Below are 24,113 nucleotides of genomic sequence, written 5' to 3'. Positions count from 1 at the left end.
AATCTGGTCAGATCAAGCCCCTGGATTGCATCCTGAGTTTACTTCAGAATCCACAGTCTGGTGGATTCCTTGACAGAGTGGCCCAAGGACTGCATCGCTGCAGGAAGTTGCATTCTTCCCCTTGCAAACCCAGTAACAGACGTTGCAGCTTTGGTGTCTGTGAAAGAAACGGAAGAGGAGACTGCAGTGTCAAGGGAACCAAGCAAGACAGAACCCCAAGTCATGCTTTGAGGACTTGAAGAGGAGAACAGAGGGCAGAGTTCCTGATTGTACAGTGGTGCCTCGCATGATGAATGCCTCGTAAGACGAAAAATGCGCAAGACGAAAGGGTTTTTCATTTTTTGAGTTGCTTCGCAAGACGATTTTCCCTATGGGCTTGCTTTGCAAGATGAAAACGTCTTGTGAGTTTGTTTCCTTTTTCTTAAAACTGTTAATACCAGGGAATCCGCGCTCTGCAAGACGAAAAAATCGCAAGACGAAACAACTCGCAGAACGAATTAATTTCGTCTTGCGAGGCACCACTGTATTCAACTTCCAAACAGTGTCCATTGAGATGCTTCTGAGAATAACACGTGAGCAAAACACTTTGGCCAAACCGCTCCACCATTCCTCCAGGTATGTGGTACTCTGTGATAGACGGTCTCTGGGCATGGGTATTCCATTTACAGTGGTACCTCAGGTTAAGTACTTAATTCATTCCTGAGGTCCGTTCTTAACCTGAAACTGTTCTTAACCTGAAGCACCACTTTAGCTAATGGGGCCTCCTGCTGCTGCTGCGCCGCTGCCGCACGATTTCTGTTCTCATCCTGAAGCAAAGTTCTTAACCCAAGGTACTATTTCTGGGTTAGTGGAGTCTGTAACCTGAAGCGTATGTAACCTGAAGCGTATGTAACCCAAACTACCACTGTATTTATATTGGTTAATACTAATCGAAAGGTACACCTTCCATGAATATTTCTATTTTTTTAAGCTAACCTATTTATTTTTTTAAAAAACCCAACCCAAACCAAATAACCAAATAACACTGATCTTGGTAAAAGAAAGGTAAAGTTGTGATTGTCATAAAAAAACAGCAAATAATTTGTTTGTTTACAGCACACTAACAAACTGAAATCCTTAGCACGGACAATTCTGTCAATTTTTTCCTCCCCCTCAGTTTCTAATTTTTTGTCTTAAATTCCATTCTCCACATTTCTGCAGCAATTTGCAGTTAAAAAACAACAACAAAAAACAACATCCAGGTTTGAGCCACCCTGCTAAATATTTATCCTGCTGTTCTACTGCAGCTTCAATTTAATTTTGATTTCCTACTGATGGTGGATTTGCTGCCTGGTCAAGTACAAGGAGTTACTATTAGTATACTAAGCTCTTAACAACTTGGGACCAGCTTGCTTGCAGGATCGCCTTGCCCCACACGTGACCATTTGGCCACTTTGATTGGTGGAAGCCACATGATGCCTGTTCCACATTCGTAAGAACCAGATAATTTAGTGTGGCAGCACCTACACTCTAGAACTCCCTGCTGACTTATAATATTTTATTCTCTTGCTAACTATGCTGTTTTAAATGCACATTTTATACTTGACATCCTTCGCTAATGTTTTCTTTTGAATTATGTTTGTTAACTTTGCTATGTTAAATGTGCTTTCTGTGGCTGACCTCCTTTGCAACATTTTACCTTCAAGATAATATTTTAGTTTCCTGTTAATTATGTCGCCTTTGATGTTTTAATGCGTTGTAAACTGCTTTGAGATTTTTTCTTAAAAAAAATATAATGTGGTATAAACAAGAAATGAATAATAATATTGATGCGCTCGCTGTGTTGATGCAGCTACGGCCTGGATCGTTTGACTGATGTGAAACCAAAGCACACTGACGGCCGTCACCACCTAAATAAACCGAACAAACCAACTTTCCTCCAGTTCTCTAGCTGCTAGGGAAGGAAAGGATAACACGCAACAAGATTCATCTATTCATTCATTTGTTTTATTGGGTTACATGTCACCATGCTCTCGAAGCATGCAAAGCATGATTGAGTAGGGTGGGTTTCCCGCCCCCCCTCAAAAAGAAAGCAAAGCAATTAATCAGAGATAGTATAAAAGAGCCCTCCCCTTTCAGAAAAACTGCGGCTTTGTAGCATTGTCTCTTCGAACTGACGATTTTGCTGGTGGCTCGTGACTACTTGGATCGGGACGCCCTTGTAAGAATACGCTGCATCCACTCCCAAGGGCCATCACAGGAGCACTCTCTGAGAGGAAGCGTGAGGGACATCTCCTCTTAGGGTTTATTTTTTGAACCGACAGCAACAATCACTATAATAATCACGAACATAATTGCTCCAATGACAATCCCAATGATATTCAGGATGCGGGCCGTGCGGGAAGAGCTTGCGGCTTGATTGATGTTTCCTTCGTTGCTGGCATTTCTCGCCTGGGGAAGGAGAGAGAAATCAGGGCTCAGAGTGGCTTAAGCTAGAACACTTTCCAGCTCCACAACCCAGGGGGAAAGTATGCCTAACTGGTCTGTTGTCATGCATTTGGAGATCAGCACCTGCCATAGGAGCCACCTTCAGCCCCCACAATAAAATATTTGAGGGAGCTGGGCCCCCACAAAGTCGATGGGCATTCTCATTCAAATGGTATGTGCGCACTGCACCATGTGATTGATTATGCAGGGTGGGGCTCTTTTTTATGTGGAAATTGTTCGGTTTGGTTATGTAGTTGTTGATGTGTTTTATTTATTTTTATGACTACTTTGCTATGTTTGTAACTATGTAAATCTTTTCATATTGTAAGCTGCCTTGAGCATAGTTTCAACTGTGGAAAGATGGCATACAAATAAAATGATGATGATGATGATTCTTGCCATCGGTCATGCTCCCCTAAATCCACCTCTGTAATAACATCCGGTTATCAGCTCTAGGAAGCAGAGGTGCCAGCTTGCGAGGGTGATTCAGGGAGGAATTATTATTATTATTATTATTATTATTATTATTATTATTATTAATACGCTGCCCATCTGGCTGGGTTTTCCCAGCCACTCTGGGCAGCTCCCAAAAGAATATTAATAATAATGATAATAAAGTAATAAAACATCAAACATTAAAAACTTCCCTAAACAGGGATGCCTTCAGATGTCTTCTAAAAGTCAAAGAATTGTTTATTTCCTTGCCATCTGATGGGAGGGCGTTACCCAGGGTGGGTGCCACTATCAAGAAGGCCCTCTGCAATGTCATACGCATGATGTCAGGACGTCAGGAGGAGCTGGGGGTGGAGGCAAACATGGTGGCCACATGGCTTCAGTGGCCGGCAGCTCCTCCTTTTCCTTCTGTTGGCAGTGCCACTAGCGAGAGGCTGCTTCGACCCCCTCCTCCTCCTGCTGTGGAGGAGGGGAAGGAAGTGGCCACTGAAGCCCTGCCACAGTTGTCACCATGTTTTGCCTCCGTGCCTTCTGTCCTGGGGGGCCTGGGCTTTAACCCAAAAATATAGGCGGGGGGTCAAAAGGGCTGGCACCTTGCTAGGAAATATCCCAGCTAAACAAAGAGGTTTGTTTTTATTTGGTGTATTGTGGGAGTCTACACTTCTCACCTTAACTCTAGCTCACCCAACAGTGCAGAAGTGCAGCATAAAGAAAAGGTATACTTCTAAGGAACAAGTTAGGTCTGGGATTTCCCAGACATATCTGGGATTTGGCCATTGGAAATAGCGGCCAGATGGAATTTCTGAAAATTGGTAAAAAATGTCTGGGAAAACCCAGGGGTATGGCGGCCCACGTCAGAAGTTCCTATGTCCAGATTTTCCATTTTTTGAAATAGGATAACTCTAAGAAAAGTGAATGGGATGCGGGTGGTGCTGTGGGTTAAACCACAGAGCCTAGGGCTTGCCGATCAGAAGGTTGGCGGTTCGAATCTCTGTAACGGGGTGATCTCCTGTTGCTTTGTCGCAGCTTCTGCCAACCTAGCAATTTAAAAGCACGTCAAAATGCAAGTAGATAAATAGGTACCACTGTGGTGGGAAGATGAACAGTGTTTCCATGCGCTGCTCTGGTTCGCCAGAAGCGGCTTAGTCATGCTGGCCACATGACCCAGAAGCTGTACGCCGGCTCCCTCGGCCAATAAAGTAAGATGAGCGCCACAACCCCTGCAAAATAATTCTGCTGAGGGCATTGGAAAACAGCAAGAAGGGAAGCCTGGAGGGGAAGGTTATCTGCCAGCTCCTAACTTGTCCAAATGCTCTTCCTTCCTTAAGATCTCCTCCTTTTTTTTATAACACTCTTACCACCACTGCTTCTGGAATGGGTGTAAGCTTGGTGGAGCTGGAGATGAGACCTTGGAGCGTCTCTTTCCAGTATCCTGATCCATTGTGATGTTCCAAATCCATCTAACCTCCTTTGGGGAAGGTTCTCAGGCAGGGTGAAAGGAGAAATAATTTGCCCATGTGAAGACCACCTGGTGGAAACCCTTACACACATGGTTCTTAATTGTAAACTATATGCTGATCTCCATCAGCAATTTCTAGATTAACTCTGCATCCCCAAATGGAAACCAGAGTTGGAGGTCATACATTTTATATTACTGGGGAATGATCAGGAGCTCACCAAGTTAGTGGCTAAATATCTCTATTTGGTTTTTTGTCGTTGAAATACACTGCAGACTTCTTATCTCCCTGGAGACCTAGAGATGTGACGATAGACTGCTCTGCCGCCTTTCTTTTAGCAAATGGTTTGTGCCACTGGGGAAGTGGTCATTCTGTATTGATTTGTTTTGGATGTTTGGATGTGATGCCAATAAAAGGTTTGATGATGATTGTGATGTTCTCCACCCAACTGATGCCCCAAGAACAATGGGAGACCTGTGGGCCCAGAGTTCTGGGACAGACTAGAATTTAAGGTCAGGTCTTGGAGAAAGACTAGATCCAAAGGCACCCTGTGGCAATGGCAAAACAAGTTGCAGCGCTCTTCAGTGCCCCCTGGCTTACGAGAAGCATCCCTGGAAAACACAATGTCATGCCCTCCAACATTCCCAAGATAAAAACAGGAACATTCTATCAGTATCACTGCTTTGAGCATTTCCTTCTGGTTGGTACACAAGCTATTAGAGGAAACACGCAAAACTGCAGTATTTTAAACACAAAAATCTTTGTATTTATGTATTGCCTTTAAGGAGGGACGCGGGTGGCGTTGTGGGTAAAACCTCAGCGCCTAGGGCTTGCCAATCGCATGGTCGGCGGTTCGAATCCCCGCAGCGGGGTGAGCTCCGGTCTTTCGGTCCCAGCTCCTGCCCACCTAGCAGTTTGAAAGCACCCCTAAGTGCAAGTAGATAAATAGGTACCGCTTTATAGCGCGAAGGTAAACGGCGTTTCCGTGTGCTGCGCTGGTGCCGGCTCGCCAGAGCAGCTTCGTCACGCTGGCTACGTGACCCAGAAGTGTCTGTGGACAGCGCTGGCCCCCGGCCTCTTAAGTGAGATGGGCGCACAACTCTAGAATCGGACATGACTGGCCCATACGGGCAGGGGTACCTTTACCTTTACCTATTGCCTTTAAGGAAGCCTGAGGGGAAAAGGGAACCCTTATCAGTAAATACAGCTAATTAGCAGTGATACTGATGTGGACTGGAAAAGCTCTGTTTTCATCTGTTGAATGTGGGAGGGTATGCAATGTTTGGATCCGCTGATTTACTTTATCTGTCCTGATTTGATTGTATGGGTGGATCTAGCAATGTTCCTTACAGCTTTAAGTTGTTGCTTGTCCTCCACCCTGGGGTCATTTGCAGCGAAGGGAGTATTTGGCAGAGCTCCTCAGCCAAGAATGTTGGGGCTGTCAGATCTGCCTTGGGAGCACACAGTCTGCGAGGGAGAAAAAGCTCCCCTAAATTTTTGGAAGAGCACATCTGTCTCCCTTTCCGACACTCTCCCTCATCCATCCACTTTGTTTAAAAGAACCATATGCTGTTAAGCCTTTTTGGAGCTGTGTGAAAAGCTTTTATATTTATTATTCTTATTAGTAAGCTGGTGTACATGGTTTGCCCACTCCTCAATTAATCCCCACAGCAACCCTTTGAGGTAGGTTAGGCTGAGAGTGAGTGACTTGCTCAAGGTCACCCAGGGAGCTTCATGGCAGAGTGGGGATTCGAACCCAGGTCTCCCAGTCCTAGTCTGACACTCCTTAACAGCTACACCACACTGCCTCTCTATTTATGACCACATTTGACCGTTGTTAATAGAAAGCAGAAGAGGAACTTGCAAAGCTGCCTTGCATAGAGTCGATGGAACCATTCAACTCAGTACTGTATCACCAACTATACAGTAGGTTTCACCAGCCTGGTGCCCTCCAGACTCTCTTGGTTGCTGGACTGATGGAGTTGTAGTCTAAAACACCAGGAGGGCACCAAGACTGGTTGAGACAGACTAGTTAACAGTGCTCCATGGTTTCAGCAGGAATCTTCTCCAGCCCTTCCCAGAGATACTCCTGGGATCCATGGCAAGCAATGCCATTGCTCTACCAGTGAGTTGCAGCCCTTCCCAGTGAGGCCAGGTGGCAAAGCCCAACACTACCTGACAGATCACAGGCTGCCCGCAGCCTTAGAGAGAGGCTAGTCCTAGGGATATGCAGAGGTTCTATTTTCTAAGCCACCAGGACTGCAAAAGGCGAGCATCTGTTAAGCTGGAGTGATTTCCCACCCCCCTCCTAATGAAATAGTTAGCATCTGTATCGAATTTGAAACTGTTCCTGATGGGTGCAGTTGTTTCAACTGTTTTTAGGCACGCAATTGTTTTGTGCATCTTTTAATTGTATTGTGAAATCGCTTCCAGCCCTCCAGTCTCCAAAAAGTTGCAAAATGGATTCCCAAGTGGCATTTTGTAAACTCTTTCTCCTGGTTCTGATTCTCTCATTTGCAGCAGACACACCAGACAGCTCCGCAAGCCAAGAACAGTGTGTGTGTGTGTGTGTGTGTGTGTGTGTGTGTGTTTGGCATGCAGGCAGGGAGAGTACTTTTGTTTTTCAAACCCTGCCAGAGTGGGGTTTAAGAAACACTCCACACCCCACCCTTGGCCAGTGGCTTAGGGCAAAGCATTAAACATTTACAATTTGATTAGAGATTGATCCATCTTTTTCCAAACTGCAAAGCTGTGTCTTAGAATCATAGAATGCTGGAACTGTAGTGTTGGAAGGGACCCTGGAAGTCATCTAGTCTGACCCCCTGCAATGCAGGAATCTCAACTAAAGCATCCATGGCAGCTGGTGACCCAACCTCTGCTTAAAAACATCCAAGGAAGGAGAGTTCACCACCTCTCATGGGAGTCTGTTCCACTGCCAAACAGCTCTTGCCATCAGAAAGTTATTCCTGATGTTTAGTTGGAATCTCCATTCTTGTGACGTGAAGCCATGAGTTCGAGTCCTACCCTCCAGAGCAGGAGAAAACAAGCTTGTTCCCTCTTCCATGTGACAGCCCTTTAGATGCCTGAAGATGACTAACATATCTCTTCTCGGTGTCAGGGGGAGTGTTACCCCAACCAGCACAGGCTGAATCCCTCTTCCCTGTTCTACCTTCTGACTGACCAAGAGCAGCTCTGTCTTGTATGGATTAAGTTTCCATTTGCTCACTCACATCTAGTCCATCACTGATGAAAAACACCAGTTTAGAACCAAGGCAGCTTCTGTGGATTCAGGTGGGGAGGAGAAATAGAGCTGGGTGTCATCAGCATATTAATGACACCCAACCCTGAAGCTCTGGACAACCTCTCCCAGTAGTTCCATGCAGTTGATAAATAGCATAGGGGACAGAAGAGAACCCTGAGGGACCCCACAGCCAATGTCCAAGGTGTCAAACAGGAGCCCCCCCCTTTTCTGGGTTCACTGCTCTAGGAAGGAACAGAACCACTGTAGAAGAATGCCTCCAAGTCCCATCCCACCAGCATGGTCCAGAAGGATACCATGGTTGATGGTACTGAAAGCTGCTAATAGAAATGTGTGTTGTTCCCAACAGCCAATATTGGCATCTTCCATCCCTGCACCAAACTTTTGCAGAGAATTAAAAAAAGGGGAGGGGGAGGGCAGATAAAATCTACTAGCAATTCCAAAATTCATGAATGTCCTTAATTTGCAAAGCAATCTACTACGCTGGCTTGCGTCTTTAACAAATATTTTCATGCCTGCCAACACCAAAAGCCCTCCACAACATCCAGACACAAACCACCCCACACTGAAAAACGCAAAGCCCTTTTAACAAATCCATTCTCCAGGGCAGTTAGAAATCTGTGATCAAACGTTTCATGTTGAGGAAATTGTTGGGATTTTTAGTGGAGGAAGACACTGTGCATAAAGTACGCACAAACATACTAAACATTCACACATGTGCACATATAAATGCAAACATCCCTCCTCTGCCCGATGGATGTTTTTAAGAGCTGGATGTTCAGTATTCTCTTCTTCAGAGTGAGGCAAAGAACCCCAAAGTAGGCTCACCTGGAGAGAGAAGACAAGAGCTGCGATTCCAAGTGGCAGACAGCAACACAGCAGGTTGAAGATAGAAAGGGCAAGGTACGAATTAACATTTCTCTGGGATGCTTCCATCTTCAGAGGTGATCTTGTCTTGAATTGCTCTCTCTGCTGCTGGGCTTTGACCAAAAACACTGATGCCAGCAAAAGCTTGACTTCAGTCTTATCCCACTCTGGGGGAGTAGCCACTGGGAATGAACACCCGTCTGATGCCCCCAAGCTCAGAGACCGGTGCAGGACTTAGAAACAGCTCTTTAAAAAGCAAGGAAATCAACATTGCACAATGAACGCAGTTATATCTGGGGAGGAAGAGAGCAGGGAGGGGTGACTGGGAGGGTGCTGGCAGTATGCTGAGGCCAGCCCATGGGCTGGGAAAGCAGAACCCTCCTGAACTGGCATCCCAGAGAGTTTCGCTTGGTTTAATTTACATCAGGTTTCCACCAAATCCTGGGGAATTTATCCTTCTGAGTACTTGGTCAACAATTCCTCCAACCTGTGGAATTGTGGTTGTCCTACCAGCCAGCCTTGAGGTCTGTGGCTGCCGTTGCTGAATGCCAGGTCAGCTCTGAATAAGACCTCCAAAATCCATGATCTCACCCCCATCTGTGCCCACCTGGGTACTCAGGGCAGCATCAGGGCAGACTGGAGGATCAGGGACGGGGAGTTGCTGTAGTCTACAGAGATTCCGTCTCTCTCTCCAGGATCTCTTTCCAGTTGTGGGGGGAATCTAGAGTGTGTATTCCTGGCACTGGGCAATCAGAACAGATGAGAGATTCCTCTGGTTTACTGCCCACCTCACTGCCCAGCAGTCTCCCTGCCTGAACTGACAGAGCTGGTCTCAGAGGCAGTGTTGAGGACTCCCAAGCTGATGGTTTGGGGGACTTCAACATCCATACCAAGGTGACTGTCTCTGGGGTGGCTCAGGACTTCATGGCTGCCATGACAACCAGGGGGCTGTCCCAAAATGTCATTGGCCCAACATATGTGGCAGGCCATACTCTGGACTTTGTTTTCTCAATTGGGCAGGAAGAGGGTAGTTTGGATGGCATGTATATCTTTGGTATGGGAAAACCAAAGTACATAAGGGATTCCTGAACCATGTGGTAAGAAAATCAATTTATGCTATATGGGAAAAATTTAAAAATCTTTTAGAAGGTAGAACTCCATGGTGGTTATCACCATTAGAAGCAATATCAGGTTTTTTTAAAAAAAAGGAAAGTGAATGGGCAACTTACAAAGAGCTATTAACCGAAGTAGGAAACCAATTGAAGGTGAAAAAAAATTGAGGATATAAGACATTTGTTAACAGATTGGTTACAATACCACCTACTAAATGATTTAGGTTGGTCAAAGGATTGGGTTTCAGTAAAGAACTGTCAAGGTTTGAAAAGGATTTGTTGGAAAATAATCAGAAACTATCGTTAAAAAAATGTACAAACTGTTGTTGGAATGGGAAAGCTGTGCCACTTCCTGGTGGGGTGGTGTTGCGGTCAGACCATGTGGTCTCCACACACAGCGGGGGCTGGCGAAACCCCGCGTCATGGCCCCCAGCCGGCCAATCTGGTCGACCAGGGGGCATGGATTATTCATTTTAAACAACTGCGTGGCCAAGGGGATCTCCCTTCTTGTACCGGCTTCTGCAGATCTACTATGCTTCAACAGATCTACCAACCATCTGTTTTGTTTTGCTGTACGTCAGGTCTACTGGCTGTGAGAGCAGTCGCTTGTCTCATTTGGTTTTCATTGTGATCTTCTTTGGGGTCCTTTACCCACAATCTGTGTACACAACAGTTGGACTGTACACTTGTCCAGTTATTCACACATAAGGTTCAAGAGTGTACAGTCTGGTACATAATACAGTCATTCCTTGGGTTACAGATGCTTCATGTTGTGCGTTTTCGGGTTATGGAAGCGCCAAAACCCGGAAGTACCGGAATGGGTTACTTCCAGGTTTTGGTGCTTGCACATGCGCAGAAACACTAAAACGCGCTTTGTGCATGTGCAGAAGCGCCAAATCACAACCTGCGCATGCGCAGATGCTGTGCTGTGGGTTGTGAACGTGCCTCCCGCACGGATCACATTCGCAACCTGAGTGTCCACAATAGTTGAGCTATGCAAATCAACAAGTGCACACTCAAAGAAACAGTTGCACATGTGTAGAGACAGCTTGTACCGATCTTCAGTGCAATGTGTGAACAAGCACTGTGGAGTAGGACTTGCTGTGGGAGAGGGTCTTGTTCAAAGAGCTGGCACTGGGATGTGGATGAAAACCTCCCGCAGGGTACCTGCGACCCACATTTGTTCCACTCCTGACCTTCTAGTGCGTGGTTTCATTCCTGATTTGGGGGACCTGTAATGTACATCTGATCTTCAGTGTCAGCATTATGACTTCCGGTGTCTTTAAGAGGCCCATCTTCCAGTCACAACCAAACACTGCTGTGGTCTTTTACACTGCAGCATCACAGCTGCTCATGCAAGATAGGGCTTCTCCTTTTCTCTGGAACAGGAGAGATTCTTTTACCCCATTGGCCTCTGAGACTGCCAAGTGGGTCGCTTACCAATGGGGCTTGGAAATCCCCTTTTCTTCACAGGAGCCCTTTTCTATTTTTATTTCCAACGTGTGGGGCTTTCCTTCCTTTGTTGTCATTGTTTAGTCGTTTAGTCGTGTCCGACTCTTCGTGACCCCATGGACCAGAGCACGCCAGGCACTCCTGTCTTCCACTGCCTCCCGCAGTTTGGTCAAACTTATTCTGGTAGCTTCGAGAACACTATCCAACTATCTCGTCCTCTGTCGTCCCCTTCTCCTTGTGCCCTCAATCTTTCCCAGCACCAGGGTCTTTTCCAGGGAGTCTTCTCTTCTCATGAGGTGGCCAAAGTATTGGAGCCTCAGCTTCATGATCTGTCCTTCCAGTGAGCACTCAGGGCTGATTTCCTTCAGAATGGATAGGTTTGATCTTCTTGCAGTCCATGGGACTTCCTTCCTATACTCCTGTCTAATTCTCTAGACCCCATTGTCTCCCTTCACCTTCCCACACGGCATACAGTGGTACCTCAAGTTAAGTACTTAATTTGTTCTGGAGGTCTGTTCTCAATCTGAAACTGTTCTTAACCTGAAGCACCACTTTAGCTTAATGGGGCCTCCTGCTGCTGCTGCACCGCCACTGCACAATTTCTGTTCTCATCCTGAAGCAAAGTTCTTAACCCGAGGTAATATTTCTGGGTTGGCGGAGTCTGTAACCTGAAGAGTATGTAACCCGAGGTACCACTGTATTTCCTTAGTCGCTCTTCGCTGGGGGTTACCCCCGGAATTAAGCACATTCTTCTCTGGCTGATCAGACCCAGACCAGTCGTCTTCCTAGCTTCCCTGTTGTGTTCTTCTTCCAACATCTATTCCCTTCTACTCGCAAGTTTCCCAGGGCCTCTCTCCCAACACTCCTGCATCTTGCCTTTTAGGTAGAGACTCGGCTTTTTATTGCTTGACAGCTGCTGCCGTCCAGCTTCCTCTGCCCTGGCTCACTAGTGATTTAATTTGTTTTCTGCTGGGAGAGGAATGTCAGGGGAGGCAGATGGAGCCACCTGTTTTCTTTCTGTCTCTTTGGGCCTTTTCAAAAGATGATTTATTGCTTGTTCTCCATCACCACCAGCTGGCAATGAAACGCAATTGCAGCACCAGCCTCTCAAGTGTGTACAGTACAGGTGCTGAAGCTTCTTGGGGATAGTGTGTCTTTAATTAAAAGCTTCTTCCTTCCAGGTTCTGCTCCTTTTACTGCCTCCTAGCAGCTTGGCTAAGGCAACGCACACCTTGGATGTCCTCAGGGCTCTCTGCTTCTACCTAGACAGAACAGTGGTATTCAGGAACTCAGAAGCTCTGCTTGTTTTGTTTGGGGGTGTCACACTGAGATGGAAAGTATCCACCTCTGCTGTTTCCAAGTGGCTTAAAGAGACTATTGCCTAGGCCAGACATGGTCCAACTTGGCCCTCCAGAAGTTTTGGGACTACAATTCCCATCATCCCTGACCACTGGTCCTGTTAGCTAGGGATGATGGGAGTTGTAGTCCCAAAACATCTGGAGGGCCAAGTTTGGCCATATCTGGCCTAGACCTATTAGGCCTTGGGGAAGTCCCTTCCAAGGGGACTGCCTCAGGGAGCAGCCCCATCAGCCACATATAAAGGAAGTTTTCCCATCACTGACATTTGCAGGGCAGTTGTGTGGGCCTCCACAAATACCTTTGTGTCTGGTGAACACTATATGATAAATTCATGTGCCTCAGGCAACTCAGCCTTTGGGAGAAAAGTACTTCAGTGGGTACTCAGTCTATGACCCAGCTCCCTCCTGCCCATCTATACTACAGCTCTGCTACATTCCACACAAGAATTGCCTTTATAGGAACTTCCAGGAGGAAATGGAAATTGTCACCATGAATTTCTCTTCCCAGGGTTCCTGGAGGGCAGGGCCCACCTCTCATCAGAGACCAGGTCATGGAACATAATAGCAACAAAAGATGCTATAAATTCTTAGCATAAGGCACCAGGGTAGGCTGTTTTCCTCTACATCTTGTGTCTTGTCTGTTTTCTCCTGTCTCTCATGCTATGCAGCACCGTGGACAGAGGCCATAAATAAAGACAACACAAGGCAGACACCTAGGGGTGGCATCGAGGATCTCTTTGGGGAGTCTGCAACAGGGTCGAAGGATCTGTCTTGCTCTATCTGGCCCTTCCTCTGGAGGATTCAAAATCAAACCCAATTTTCATGCATGTCCAGTTAGGGCTGCTGTATGTCCGGAATTTCCCAGACACATACGGGATTCCCGGTGAAAAATAGCGTCCAGGTTGAATTTCCAAAAAATCAGGTAAAATGTCCAGGAAAACCCAGGCGTATGAAGGAAGTGTTGCATTTTTGGACAAATTTCCTTAAAAAATAGCGCAAAAAGTACAACTTTGGCAAAAGAAAAAAAAAGAAAAAAGCTAAACTTTGCTTCCCTCTCCACCCTACCAAAAATAGCTGAACAACTTTTGTTTCCGAATTTTCACGTTTTGAAACGGACCGGGACAATGCACACCGTGGTTGAAGTTTGCAGCCTTGGAACTGCTTATGTAAATAAGGGGGCGGCACATTGTCTCGCAGCGCAAAGGGGAAAGAAAATCGGTCAATCTCTCGATTTGTCCCTTCTCGCTTGCCGTCGCCTTTTAAGTATCTTAGAAACGACTTGTCCTTTCCCTTCGGCGCGAGTATTGGGCTTTTAGTGGGTTTGATACGCTGCAGAAGCAGGTTCGCATTTAAGGCTGAGCGTTATATATTAGCAATAATTAAGGAATACCCAATCACAGTCCCGAGAGTATTGCGCTTGCGCAGTTGAGCCGTCGAGGGCACAATTCTGGGCACCGAGGAAGGAACAGAGAAGCGCATGCGGACTGAGACTAAACAGCCCGTCACGCCCAAGGCCCGGATCGGCGCCTGCGCACTCGAGAGGCCCGCGGGCCTGAATTGCAGCGACCGCGGGGGCGGCTCTCCTCCCTTCGGCTGGGCCGGACGCGCGCGCCTGCGCAGTTCAGCAGCCGGCTGCGAGCTGAGGAGATGGGAGCGGCGGCGGCCGAGGCGGACCGGACCCTCTTCGTGGGGAACCTCGACCCCAAAGTCACCGAGGAGCTGCTCTTCGAGCTCTTCCACCAGGTAACGGGGCGGGCAGGGCCTCACCTCCTGGCTTGACTCGGCCGCGGAGAGGGGCCGGGGCTCAGAGCGGCCTACCTCGCAGGGGGCGCCGGCCTTGCTGTATGTGCGGGGAGGGGGCGTTTCCTTTTGCCTGCGTTTTAATGCGCGGGCCCTCTGCACATGCCCAGGAGCTATAGAGGAGCGGGGGCTGCCTTGAAAGAAGACTGGCATCTCCTTGGTGTCGCTGCCAGCGAAAACGGATCCGGGAAGGCAGACGGGGAGGCATTGGCTTTGTTTGGGTCTCGCCTGCCTCGCTTTCCTTTACCTTTGAACGGGTTTCCGTTTGGCTTGGCTTCGTTCAGAAGCCCTTGCAAGGCGAAAAGCCCCCTCGAGATGCTCTCCTTCCCTCCGTTTCCCTCTTAAAACAAGGCAAGGTGCGATTTCTTCTAAAGGTAAAACGCTGGCGGCAAACAGGTTTGATCGTTAGCTGTTTTTCTGCCCGAAAAATGGGAACTTCGGGGTGGATGGGCGAGATCGGCAGGATTTAAAAATAAGTATCAGAACATTAAAACAACAACAAGCAGCTTGCAGAATTGACAACAAAAGCAAAATGAAGAGAAATGCGCTTTTGATCTGGGCGCCTTGTCAGAAAAGGGCAACTTGAGTGGTAACCCAGGAGGTGCGTAAACAGGAAAGGTAGGCTGGGGGTGGTTTAGCTCTATATATCAAGGGAGGCATAATGTTTCATGAACTGGAAATTCGTCCTATAGCACCACCTTGGATGTACCAGTCCTGAAAACTAATTTAGTTTTGGGGATGTAGTCTCATCCCCTGAGCAAAATGCCAAGGGTGGTCTTGAGGGGGAGAAAGAAATGGGGAATGTGTTATAATAATAGGTTGCCTCTGTCATGTTTGTCTAGGCTGTCTAACGGTACTTCAGGTTACAACCAGGAAGCAAAATGTGTAGATTGTGAGCAACTCTGCATTGAAACAGTTAGTCATAGAGCTGACCTGAGGGGAAGCTATCCTAGACCTAATTCTAAGAGGTAGCGAAACCCTTGTTTCAAGATGCAAGGGCTATTGATGTCAGGCTCAGCATACGTGTAAGCAAAAAGTTGCCACATCGTCCTGTGCCATCACATTTGTTTATATTCACATTTGCTGTGAAAGTAAGACAGCCAGAATTGTCATGTCCTTTATGGTGCAGTTGCATTCGGAATGTGGTGTGTACTGTTCCCTGGCTGCTCCCATCTAGAAGAAGAAATTGTAGAGCTGGAAAAGGTCTGACAAGGACATGGTTGGCTGTTCATTCACCTTTCCTACAAGGCTCAAGTGCCTGGACTTCTCTGTATACAACAAAAGGCTACAACAGACATTTATAGATGTAGGCACGGAGTGGCAAAAGCACCTAGGGAACAGTTCCAACCACTTTCATAATGCTGGAACCTGGGGTCTTATGATTAAGTAGATTGGCTGTAAGTTTAGAACACACACAAAAGTTTAGACACTCAGTGACATTCAGAGGAGATTAGATAAAGTCCTTGAGAACTGGTCCGTTAGTTCCAATAACTGAGTTGGAGTTCAGGATACTCCTTGATGCCAAACTGTGAGGGAGTAAATAGGGGGAGGGTTGTTGCCTTCATGCACTGCTTGTAGGCTTCCTGAAAATCTGCCCTCCTCTTCTTCTCAATATCTATGTCCATTTCTATTGGGTGAGGGTGATTTGAACCATTGTAATGTTCTCACAGAAAATTAATAATGGATCCGTAGAAAGACATTGTGAGGCTGACTTGAAAGGAATGCTTCAGTGCTCCTTGCTTATGTAAAATCAGCATGGTTGAAAGGTGAATGAGTTTTCCTCTGCTTTTGGGGGTGCATGCTTGTGAGTGGAAGGAGGTTCACAGTGCATCTTAACTTTCTGTTCCATGCTGGCATGTGGCTGAATCCATTGCTGTGGGTTTCTTCCCTGGAGAATATTGAGTACCAACCAAAGTCGTTTATTTTTGTTTTATTTACATTTCTCTTCTGCAATTCTTGCATCATGGAACCCAAGTTGGTGTCCCTGTGGCCATCTTGTAGACCCACCCAGACCTGATGGCTCTGGATTCACATGGGGGCATGTACTTTTCTACCTTCATAGCACCTACCTGAAGTGATGCCTAGAGACCAGCAGTAAAGTGACCATTACCTAGTTTGAACCACCTTCACCTGCCTGATGAATCTAGGACTATGTCCTACTCTCCAGTCCTTTGGAGAGTAAAATTGTAAAATGCCAACTATTAAGAAAGTTGTTTTAGAACCTGCCTGACAATGCATATCTTTCATTTAATTGGTAACACCCTACTCTGTACTTGAATGCAAATACAGGTTTACCTTAGAATGCAGGTGCATGCAACTAAATAACCTTCAAGGAAAAGTTGCTCCATTTTTTTATTTTAATGTTTTGTTTTGTTTTTTTGGTTTGCAGGCAGGTCCAGTCATTAAAGTAAAGATTCCGAAGGACAGGGATGGGAAACCAAAGCAGTTTGCATTTGTGAATTTCAAACATGAAGAATCTGTCCCCTATGGCATGAATCTACTTAATGGGATCAAACTTTTTGGGAGACCTCTCAAAATTCAGTTTCGATCAGGTATCCACAAAGCCTTTAAAACAGCCTAGGTCATCTAGGCAAAATTGATGGGGGTTCATATTCCTTTTATGCTTAAAATTCTGATGTGTAAAACTTTTTATTCTGGGTACATTTTTTGTGTTGAATTATATATCAGATTAAAATTTCACTGAGCCTGTAAACCACTCTTGTGTACATAGTGTTGCTGCATATTTGTATGCTATCTTGAGGAGCTAACTCATTTGAAGGGGGCTTTCTGTCAGTTTTTGGAAGACAATCGCTTAGAATCTTTTTTAAAAGGAACTTTAAAAGATGTTGAAACACACTTCTCAAAAGAGTTTGTTGTTTGGGGACAAACCATCCATTTTTAGAAGGGATGTCCTACTCCAGCTTTGGATAATCTTTAGCCTTCCATATGTTGCTGAACTGCAAATCCCATCCTCACTGACAATTGGCTATGCTAGCTGGGGCTGATGGGAGTTGTAGTTTAACAATATCTGGAGGGCCACACATTCTACGCATCTGCTGTACCCTTTTCAGTTGAGAACAGATCTGTGTGTATTTTGAGCTCCTATGATCACAGTGGAATGCACTTTGCATGTGTCTAGAAGCATTATTTTATCAATTCAGATTATTTCTGAAATGAGCCCCGGCACTCAAGCTGGTTCTCAATCCAAGCCTTGGAGTTCACGTGTAATTCCTTGGAATTGCTAAAAATTCTTTTTAAATAAAGGAAATGAAAACACTATTTGGTGCTTATTTGGACTGTTTGAAGTAGTGTCGAAAGTTTTTCACTTTAGGAAAGCTGAGTTTCATCTGCAATTAACTTAAGTTTAGTGTCCTTAGCATTGCACCTCGATTGCATCTTCACCACTGGGTATTCCAGTAGGTTGCAACACTTGTTTTGGAAATCTGTTTGTATGTCTTAATGGTTCTCTAGTGTGATACTCCAGAGCCCATTAAGTAATGTGCCATGTTTTCAATCTGTTAGCATCTTGCGTCGGCTTAACCTTTCTCAGTGTAAATGACTTGTTTTAGTTACACTTCAAACACGTCCTTTTACCTTTAGGGAGCAGTCATGCATCTCAAGATAACAATTCACCTTATTCTCAACCTGGATATGCTAATGGAAGCCCCTCCAGTATACAACAACTGCCAACAACAACTTCCAGTAGCAGGTAAGTTCTTAATGTTAAACCAGACTTCCCCCAACCTGGTGTCTTCCACATATTTTGGACTACATCTGAAAGATCTCAAGGGCACCAGTTTTAGGAAGCCTGTGGTAAATCATTTAAGTACATTTAGAATTGCAGCTTATTAGGGAGTGAACCCCATTGAACTTGGTGGGACTTGCTTCTGACTAATTGTGCATAGGTTTGTGTTCTTAGCATTCATTACCATATGGTAAATTCTGTGACTGTTTTCCAAAGTGCGCATAATACAATAGCCTATGTCTGAGCTTCCCTTTCTACCTTTATGTTTATTATTTGTCTTTAAGTGGGAAAGAATAATATGAACTGAATTCTAGCGCTGAGAGAAGATATTACTATTATTAGCTTTTCTTTCTAGAGCAGCTACAAAAATCAAATGGTATTGAGAACTTTGATGTGGCACATCAGGAATTTTGTTTCTAAAGCAACAGATGGACAAGCAAATTAGTTTCCATTAGGGAAAGCTGTGAGTCTTTTCAGAATTTTCTAAATTGAGATGCAGAGTAGATTAAAGAAGCTGTTACTAGAAACCTCCTGAGGCTTGCGATCTGTGTTTCTGTATTGCTTTGACAAGTGTGTCAGTTATAAAAATGAAGATGAACTGAAAACAGATTGCTCAGTTATACTCTGCTTAGAAAAATATATATTCAATAACAGTTTACGATGATGGATCAAAGGAAAACTGTATGATGTAGTGGTTAGATTAGAAGTGTTCTGCTGCAACCAGGGAGACCCAGGTTCAGATCTCCCACTCAGCCACAAACTGGGTGACCTTGAGCCAATCACAATCTCTTGCCATTCAGCCTCCCTTATTTCACAACCTTGTTTTGAGGCTAGGAGAACAAATAACCGTCTATGTCTATGAGAATGAGTAGGATAGAAATATAGCTATAATCATAAAGCTGCTAATGCCAGTGTTTACCTGGTGCTTTGCTTCCTGGTTATTTCCATGATACCTATTTTCCCCCACCCCTGGGAAAACCATGCACAAATACCTTAGTAGAATCATAGAATTGGACGGGACCCTGTAATGTAGGAATCTCATCTAAAACATCCATGGCAGATGACCATCCAACCTCTGCTTAAAAACCTCCAATGAAGAAGAGTCTACCACCTTCTGAGGGAGTCCTTTTCACTGTTGAAGAGCTCCAACCATCAGAAAGTTATTCCAGATGTTTAGTCACACAGAATCACAGAATTGAGAGCAAGAGAAAACAAGTGTGCTCCATCTTCCATGTGACAGCCCTTCAGATATTTGAAGATGGCTATCCTATCTCTTCGCTGTCTCCTCTTTTCAGGCTAAACATACCCAAAGCCCTCCATAAGGCTTGGTTTCCAGACCCTTGATCATCAGTATAACTTTCTTCAATTGAATACTGTCGACTGTGATTACTGTTAGTGCAGAATTCCATGATCTGAGACTTCTTCTGGGCAATTGACTTCTGGTTTTCGTTTAGCAGGTATGAGAGGAATGTGGATAACATCTCAACAGAGTCGCCAACTGTGCAGAGGTCCTTCTCATCCCCAGATAACCTCCAGAGACAAGCGGTGGTGAGAGTTCTTTGTTTGGCTGTTAACAGGAAATAGGCAGGAAAGGGTTTGCAAATGAGTGGGTTTGCATGCCTCAGACAAAAAAGCTGAGTGGTTAACAATAACAACACTTTGAATTCCACTCAGAGAAGTACTGGAAGCCAATGTAGATCTGGGGTTATATAGTCCCTGTGGTTGTTCTCATTCACCAGTCTGGCAGCCGCACACTGTGGTTGTCTAGATATTGTTGGACTACACCTCTCAACCTGAGAGATGTTCTTAGAACCAGCCTTATTCTTTTTAATGTAAACAATTTTAACTGATTTGTATTTTTACACTGCCTCTCTGGGACCTTATGGTGAAAGACAAGTAAGGAATTGAACAAATCATCATCATCACCCCTGACTATTGGCCATGCCTCTTCTTAACAGAAGTGCTTTCTATTTCCAGATGAATAATATGTGGCAGCAGTCACAGTACAGTGGCAGGCACAACTCATTGCACCCAGAGCCATCCGGATTTGCTTCGCCAGGGCACCACCCGAGTTACTCGTACACCCAGTCGTCAGCTTCATCCATGCAGTGGCGCTCAGAGACAAGTGCTGCCCAGCGCAAGAACAGAGTGAGCTCCCATCCGTATCCTACTGAAAGCAGGCATTATAGCAGCCGGGAACCTCAGCGCCCCAGCGACTATGGCTCGGAGCATCATTTCAGGGGCATTCGGGAGGAATATGGTCACGATGACAGGCACTATGGAGGCTGGAGTCACGATTACGATAACCGGAGGGAGAACTACCGAGATGGCAAATGGCGCCCCTCCCGCCACTAGCAAGTATTCAGAGCAGATTTTGCATACCTTTACTTGGCGAAATGGAGTGGCTCTTTCCTTTTTAAGAAATCGTTTTTTTACAGAGAGCTTGCAACGAGTAACTGCACGAGTTGCTTTTTAAAAATCGTTTTATAAAAATCACCTGCAGTATGTATTTCGTGAGAAGTGGCTTCGTTTCAATTGTATTAACTTTCTCTCAGGGTTTAGGGAAAAAAAGAGAAGGTGTCACGCTTTTAAACAAGCAAAAGAGAAATCAATGTAGTTAATTTTGTAAGGGGGAAAAAAAAGGTGCCGCTTTGGTTGTATTTTAAAATGAACATTGGTATTTTTGTAGAGTGTTATTGAGAAAGGAAAAGAGCCCCTGAGGTGGTTCTGGTAGTAAGTAATCCCATGGAAAAAATGAATGCCACAGAGTAGAAGGCTCAAAGGCACATGGAAATATTGGTAACAGTGTTTTTCTACTGGAATAAATGTTGCTTTTAAATACTTGTATTAAGCAAACATGCAGCCTGTTCAGATATTAAGAGTGAAACAATTTTGCTGGATGACTTGATGATTTGTATTGAATGATGTGTTAATTTTTCCAGCCGCTTTCATTGAGAGTCGTTTGATTTTTATATTACGAGCAAGAGAGCCCACAGTATCGTAAAAAGACTTTCCCAACAACTTAAGCGATTAAAACCTCTCAGGAAATCATTGCATGCCTCTGTCCATTCCCTTTCTATAGTTGACATAATTTTTTAAAACCTCATTGAATAGAAAAGTTTAGACATTACAACTGATATTTAATACAAAGGAGAAACGAAGGTAAGTATCTATGAACTTCTTGTCCATGGGCGTCGTCTGGCCAAGTGCTGTATTTCATCCAGCCTGCAGCATTGGTTCATCTTTAAAATTAAATAAAGTCAATGTTTTGGGGGAGGGGCCATTGGCCTACAGTATTTGGCTGGTCTTGCCCAGAAGTGCAGCTGCTAGCCTCCCCTTGCAAGTACAGCTAAATTTGGAATAGCTTTTAACCAATCAGAAATCTGAGATGAGCTTTTTCAATAGGGTGGATTTTTGTGACATCCATCCTTCTGAAGTTGTGCATTGAAATGCCATCAATGTCTTTAACTATGATTCCCCCTATACTGAAACATGGTGGGACTTTTGAGATGGGAACTTTTGGTGCCATTTTTAAAAAGATCCTGCAGCTAAATTGTTTCCGCTAGCTTCTGTTTATGTTCACAGTGCTTCCGTCTGAACATTAGTAATCTCTGTAGCAACTGGAGTGCAGTCATCCTGCAAATTGTGCACATTTTACTCGTGCACATTCAGGTTTACGTGCTTGTCAAAAGAAATAATAATAAAAAAGCGGCGGGGAGCAGGCATCCAGAAAAAAAGACTTTGGTAATCGCACCTGCCTTTGTACCCAATGTCTTTTGACTACACAATTTTGGCTTTAGGAACAATCTCTGGAACATAACACCCATGTAAGTTGCAATGTATAAATGCATTGTCTGGATAGTGTCAAATTGTTTCTTTGGAAAAAAACACCTTGTCTGCTCTGCACAGCAAAGTATTTTATTTTGAAAAGTATTCAGACCCTCGTCATTTTCAGCTACAACAAAATTGACAAGGGGGCAATTGCAGCAGCAGTAAAATGTGGCTTACCTTAATTTTTCTGTCACTTCTCTTGAAATACACACACACACACTCTTTCTTTTACTCTAATCCAAATCAACCGTGGTTTCTTGAACCCCAGTTGTTCTTCCGTGCTGTTTGGGTTTATATCTTGGGGGGGGGGGGCTAGAGGAGGGAGATACTTGTGACCCTCTATCTGCATGCCTAAATGGGACATCTTTTAAAAAATATAATATTTTTGTCAAATATACACTAATATAAAATGATTCATTGTTACCTTTTGGCTTACGTATTTATGGCATTGTTGCAAAACCAAGCACCCGTCTTTAAAAAAAAAAGGTTTACATAATTCAAAATTCCCTCAAGCAATACTGTTAATAGTATTTTTAAAAAACGCACTTGGTTAGCTATATTTTTATTTTCTCTAAAATAAATTCTCGTTCTTTCAAAATATTGTGTGCAAGCAAATTTTCCTAAGAACTAAATTTTACAGCTGGTGTTTTCTCTTTACAAATAGTTGTTATATTTGCATCCAAAAGTGATTTTTTAAAAAAATCTTCTCATTGGAAAGTTTGTATTAAAGAGAGTGTCCTTTGATGCCTTCAGAGTGACTGAATGTGTGAAAATGCCTAGCAAGCTTTTACATTGACGTGTTCAGCCTGCATCTTAAATAGGGCACATTACTTAAGCTGTTACACCAGATGCCTAGCCATCAGTCTTCACACTGTATTTTGTAGACAGATTGTACACATGCTGTCCACACATCAGCTATGTGCTGTGCCGCTTCAACCTGCTTTGTATTCACAGAGGTAGTTTTTTCCCGTTACACCTGGTGCGGCTGGGGGATGTATATCAAAGTTGATTGACTAACATTACTAGCGTAGGTCAGAGCAAGACATCCAGCGATGTTTCTTGGCAGGAGGACTATTCCATTAAAGCAGAGGGTTTGCTGCCAGGGTCTTGTCTGCAGTAAGTGGGGTTCTCTTTCATTCACAAGCAGGCAAAACCTCAAAGATTGCAATCCTAACCATGTAAATGCAGAAGTAAGTTCTATTGAATTGAATCGGGTCTCCTCGCAAGTAAGTGGAGTTAGGATGGCAGCCTCAGGGTTTTACCTTGATCCCCCCCTCCCCTCCCCCGTTCCTTGTTATTCCCTAACCCAGCCTTTTGCAATCTGGTACCATCCAGATACTTCGGACTGCAACTCCCATTAGTCTCGGCCAGCACCAGGTTACAGATTGCAGCCCAAGCCTATAAATTTTAAAAAATGCATTTTTTAAAAGTGCTTTGTCTCTCTTTTGGTGGGGAGTGGAACATATTATGAGGCCAACTAGGACTTAAAAACAAAAGGGAATCTAGACTTGCTCTGTTTTTCAAGAGGACACAAGCAGGGCGGCTGCAGAGGGCTGTTTCTTATATTGCAATGATAAATGCATATGCCATCACCACGTCTGCATGTTGCAGTTCTGGCTTTGTATTCTGTGAACCTAACGTTTCCTTGGGTTGGTGTAAACACATTGCATACTGTAGCACTCCTAATGTGTAAGGCATTTCCCATGTGCAGGATGCAAATGCAATGTGTAAAGAAGCTTTGGGTGTCAAAGTTGTCATGCAATGACGTTTCCTTAAATAGCATTGCCATCTTCAAATATAGAATGTAATTTCTCATACCTGCATGCTGCTTCTGTGGACAGCCATAATAATGCTCAAGTACAGTGGATTTAGGTCGTGTGGTCAGATGAGGGCTTCCATCTTAATCCTTCCTGGGTCTAGGTAAGTTCTTCACAAAGTTCACACTTTAAAAGAATCCCTGAAATGCTGAAAGTGACACAGGAGCCAATGAGAAGGAATTTTCTTTTTGTTCTAAGTACCACTATGTCAGACACAAAATTGTTCATGTGCCAGTGTTGTTTCTTGGTGTGGCTTTCAACTAACCTAATGCACCGCTTTGTCTCCCTTTAAAACTCCCGTTTTTGTCTCTGTTGGAGGGGTCACCTTTCTATGATACATGCTTTGCATGCAGAAGGACTGAACCCAAAAATCTCTGGCATTATTTCCAGTTAGGGCTGGGAATGCCTCCCACCTGAAATATGACTGTGAGTGTTGATAACACTGATGGGTCTCTCCGCCCCCCCCCCCCCCGCCCGGCATTATTTTAACTTTATT

General features: G+C 44.7%; 1 protein-coding gene and 2 long non-coding RNA genes across 4 annotated transcripts in view; 1 reads left to right on the top strand and 2 right to left on the bottom strand.

Moving 5' to 3' along the window:
* LOC309357748 overlaps window positions 1-24,113 on the bottom strand; it is a 241,424-nt gene that overhangs the window by 131,156 nt on the left and 86,155 nt on the right. The window lies entirely within an intron of this gene.
* Window positions 1,965-9,412, bottom strand: LOC309357703. Its single transcript, XR_014163170.1, has 2 exons — window positions 8,464-9,412; window positions 1,965-2,430 (listed from the first exon to the last, which is right to left on the bottom strand). It is a non-coding gene; the product is annotated as an uncharacterized lncRNA (long non-coding RNA).
* On the top strand, window positions 13,973-21,020 carry RBM7 (RNA binding motif protein 7). Of its 2 annotated transcripts, none has more exons than XM_081890017.1 (5): window positions 13,973-14,167; window positions 16,614-16,776; window positions 17,825-17,933; window positions 19,427-19,517; window positions 19,947-21,020. In XM_081890017.1, the coding sequence occupies exons 1-5, from the start codon at window positions 14,072-14,074 to the stop codon at window positions 20,322-20,324; spliced, it is 837 nt and encodes a 278-aa protein (XP_081746143.1). In that variant the 5' UTR covers window positions 13,973-14,071; the 3' UTR covers window positions 20,325-21,020. The 2 variants fall into 2 exon arrangements, with proteins under 2 accessions (XP_081746143.1, XP_081746144.1); XM_081890018.1 differs by having other exon boundaries at window positions 13,974-14,167; window positions 19,424-19,517.

The sequence above is a fragment of the Podarcis melisellensis genome (genome assembly GCF_964234715.1).
Source record: "Podarcis melisellensis genome assembly, chromosome: 15".
NCBI lineage: Eukaryota > Metazoa > Chordata > Lepidosauria > Squamata > Lacertidae > Podarcis > Podarcis melisellensis.
The sequence above is the reverse complement of the archived record's forward strand: the minus strand, read 5'-3'. Positions and strand labels throughout refer to the sequence as shown.

Excerpts from the sequence above, each read along its gene's own strand:
- RBM7 (XM_081890018.1), top strand. The coding sequence starts at position 14,072 with ATGGGAGCGGCGGCGGCCGAGGCGGACCGGACCCTCTTCGTGGGGAAC. Across the intron at positions 14,168-16,613 it reads TCTTCGAGCTCTTCCACCAG|GCAGGTCCAGTCATTAAAGT; the intron begins GTAACGGGGCGG and ends TTTGGTTTGCAG. Across the intron at positions 16,777-17,824 it reads CAAAATTCAGTTTCGATCAG|GGAGCAGTCATGCATCTCAA; the intron begins GTATCCACAAAG and ends TTTTACCTTTAG.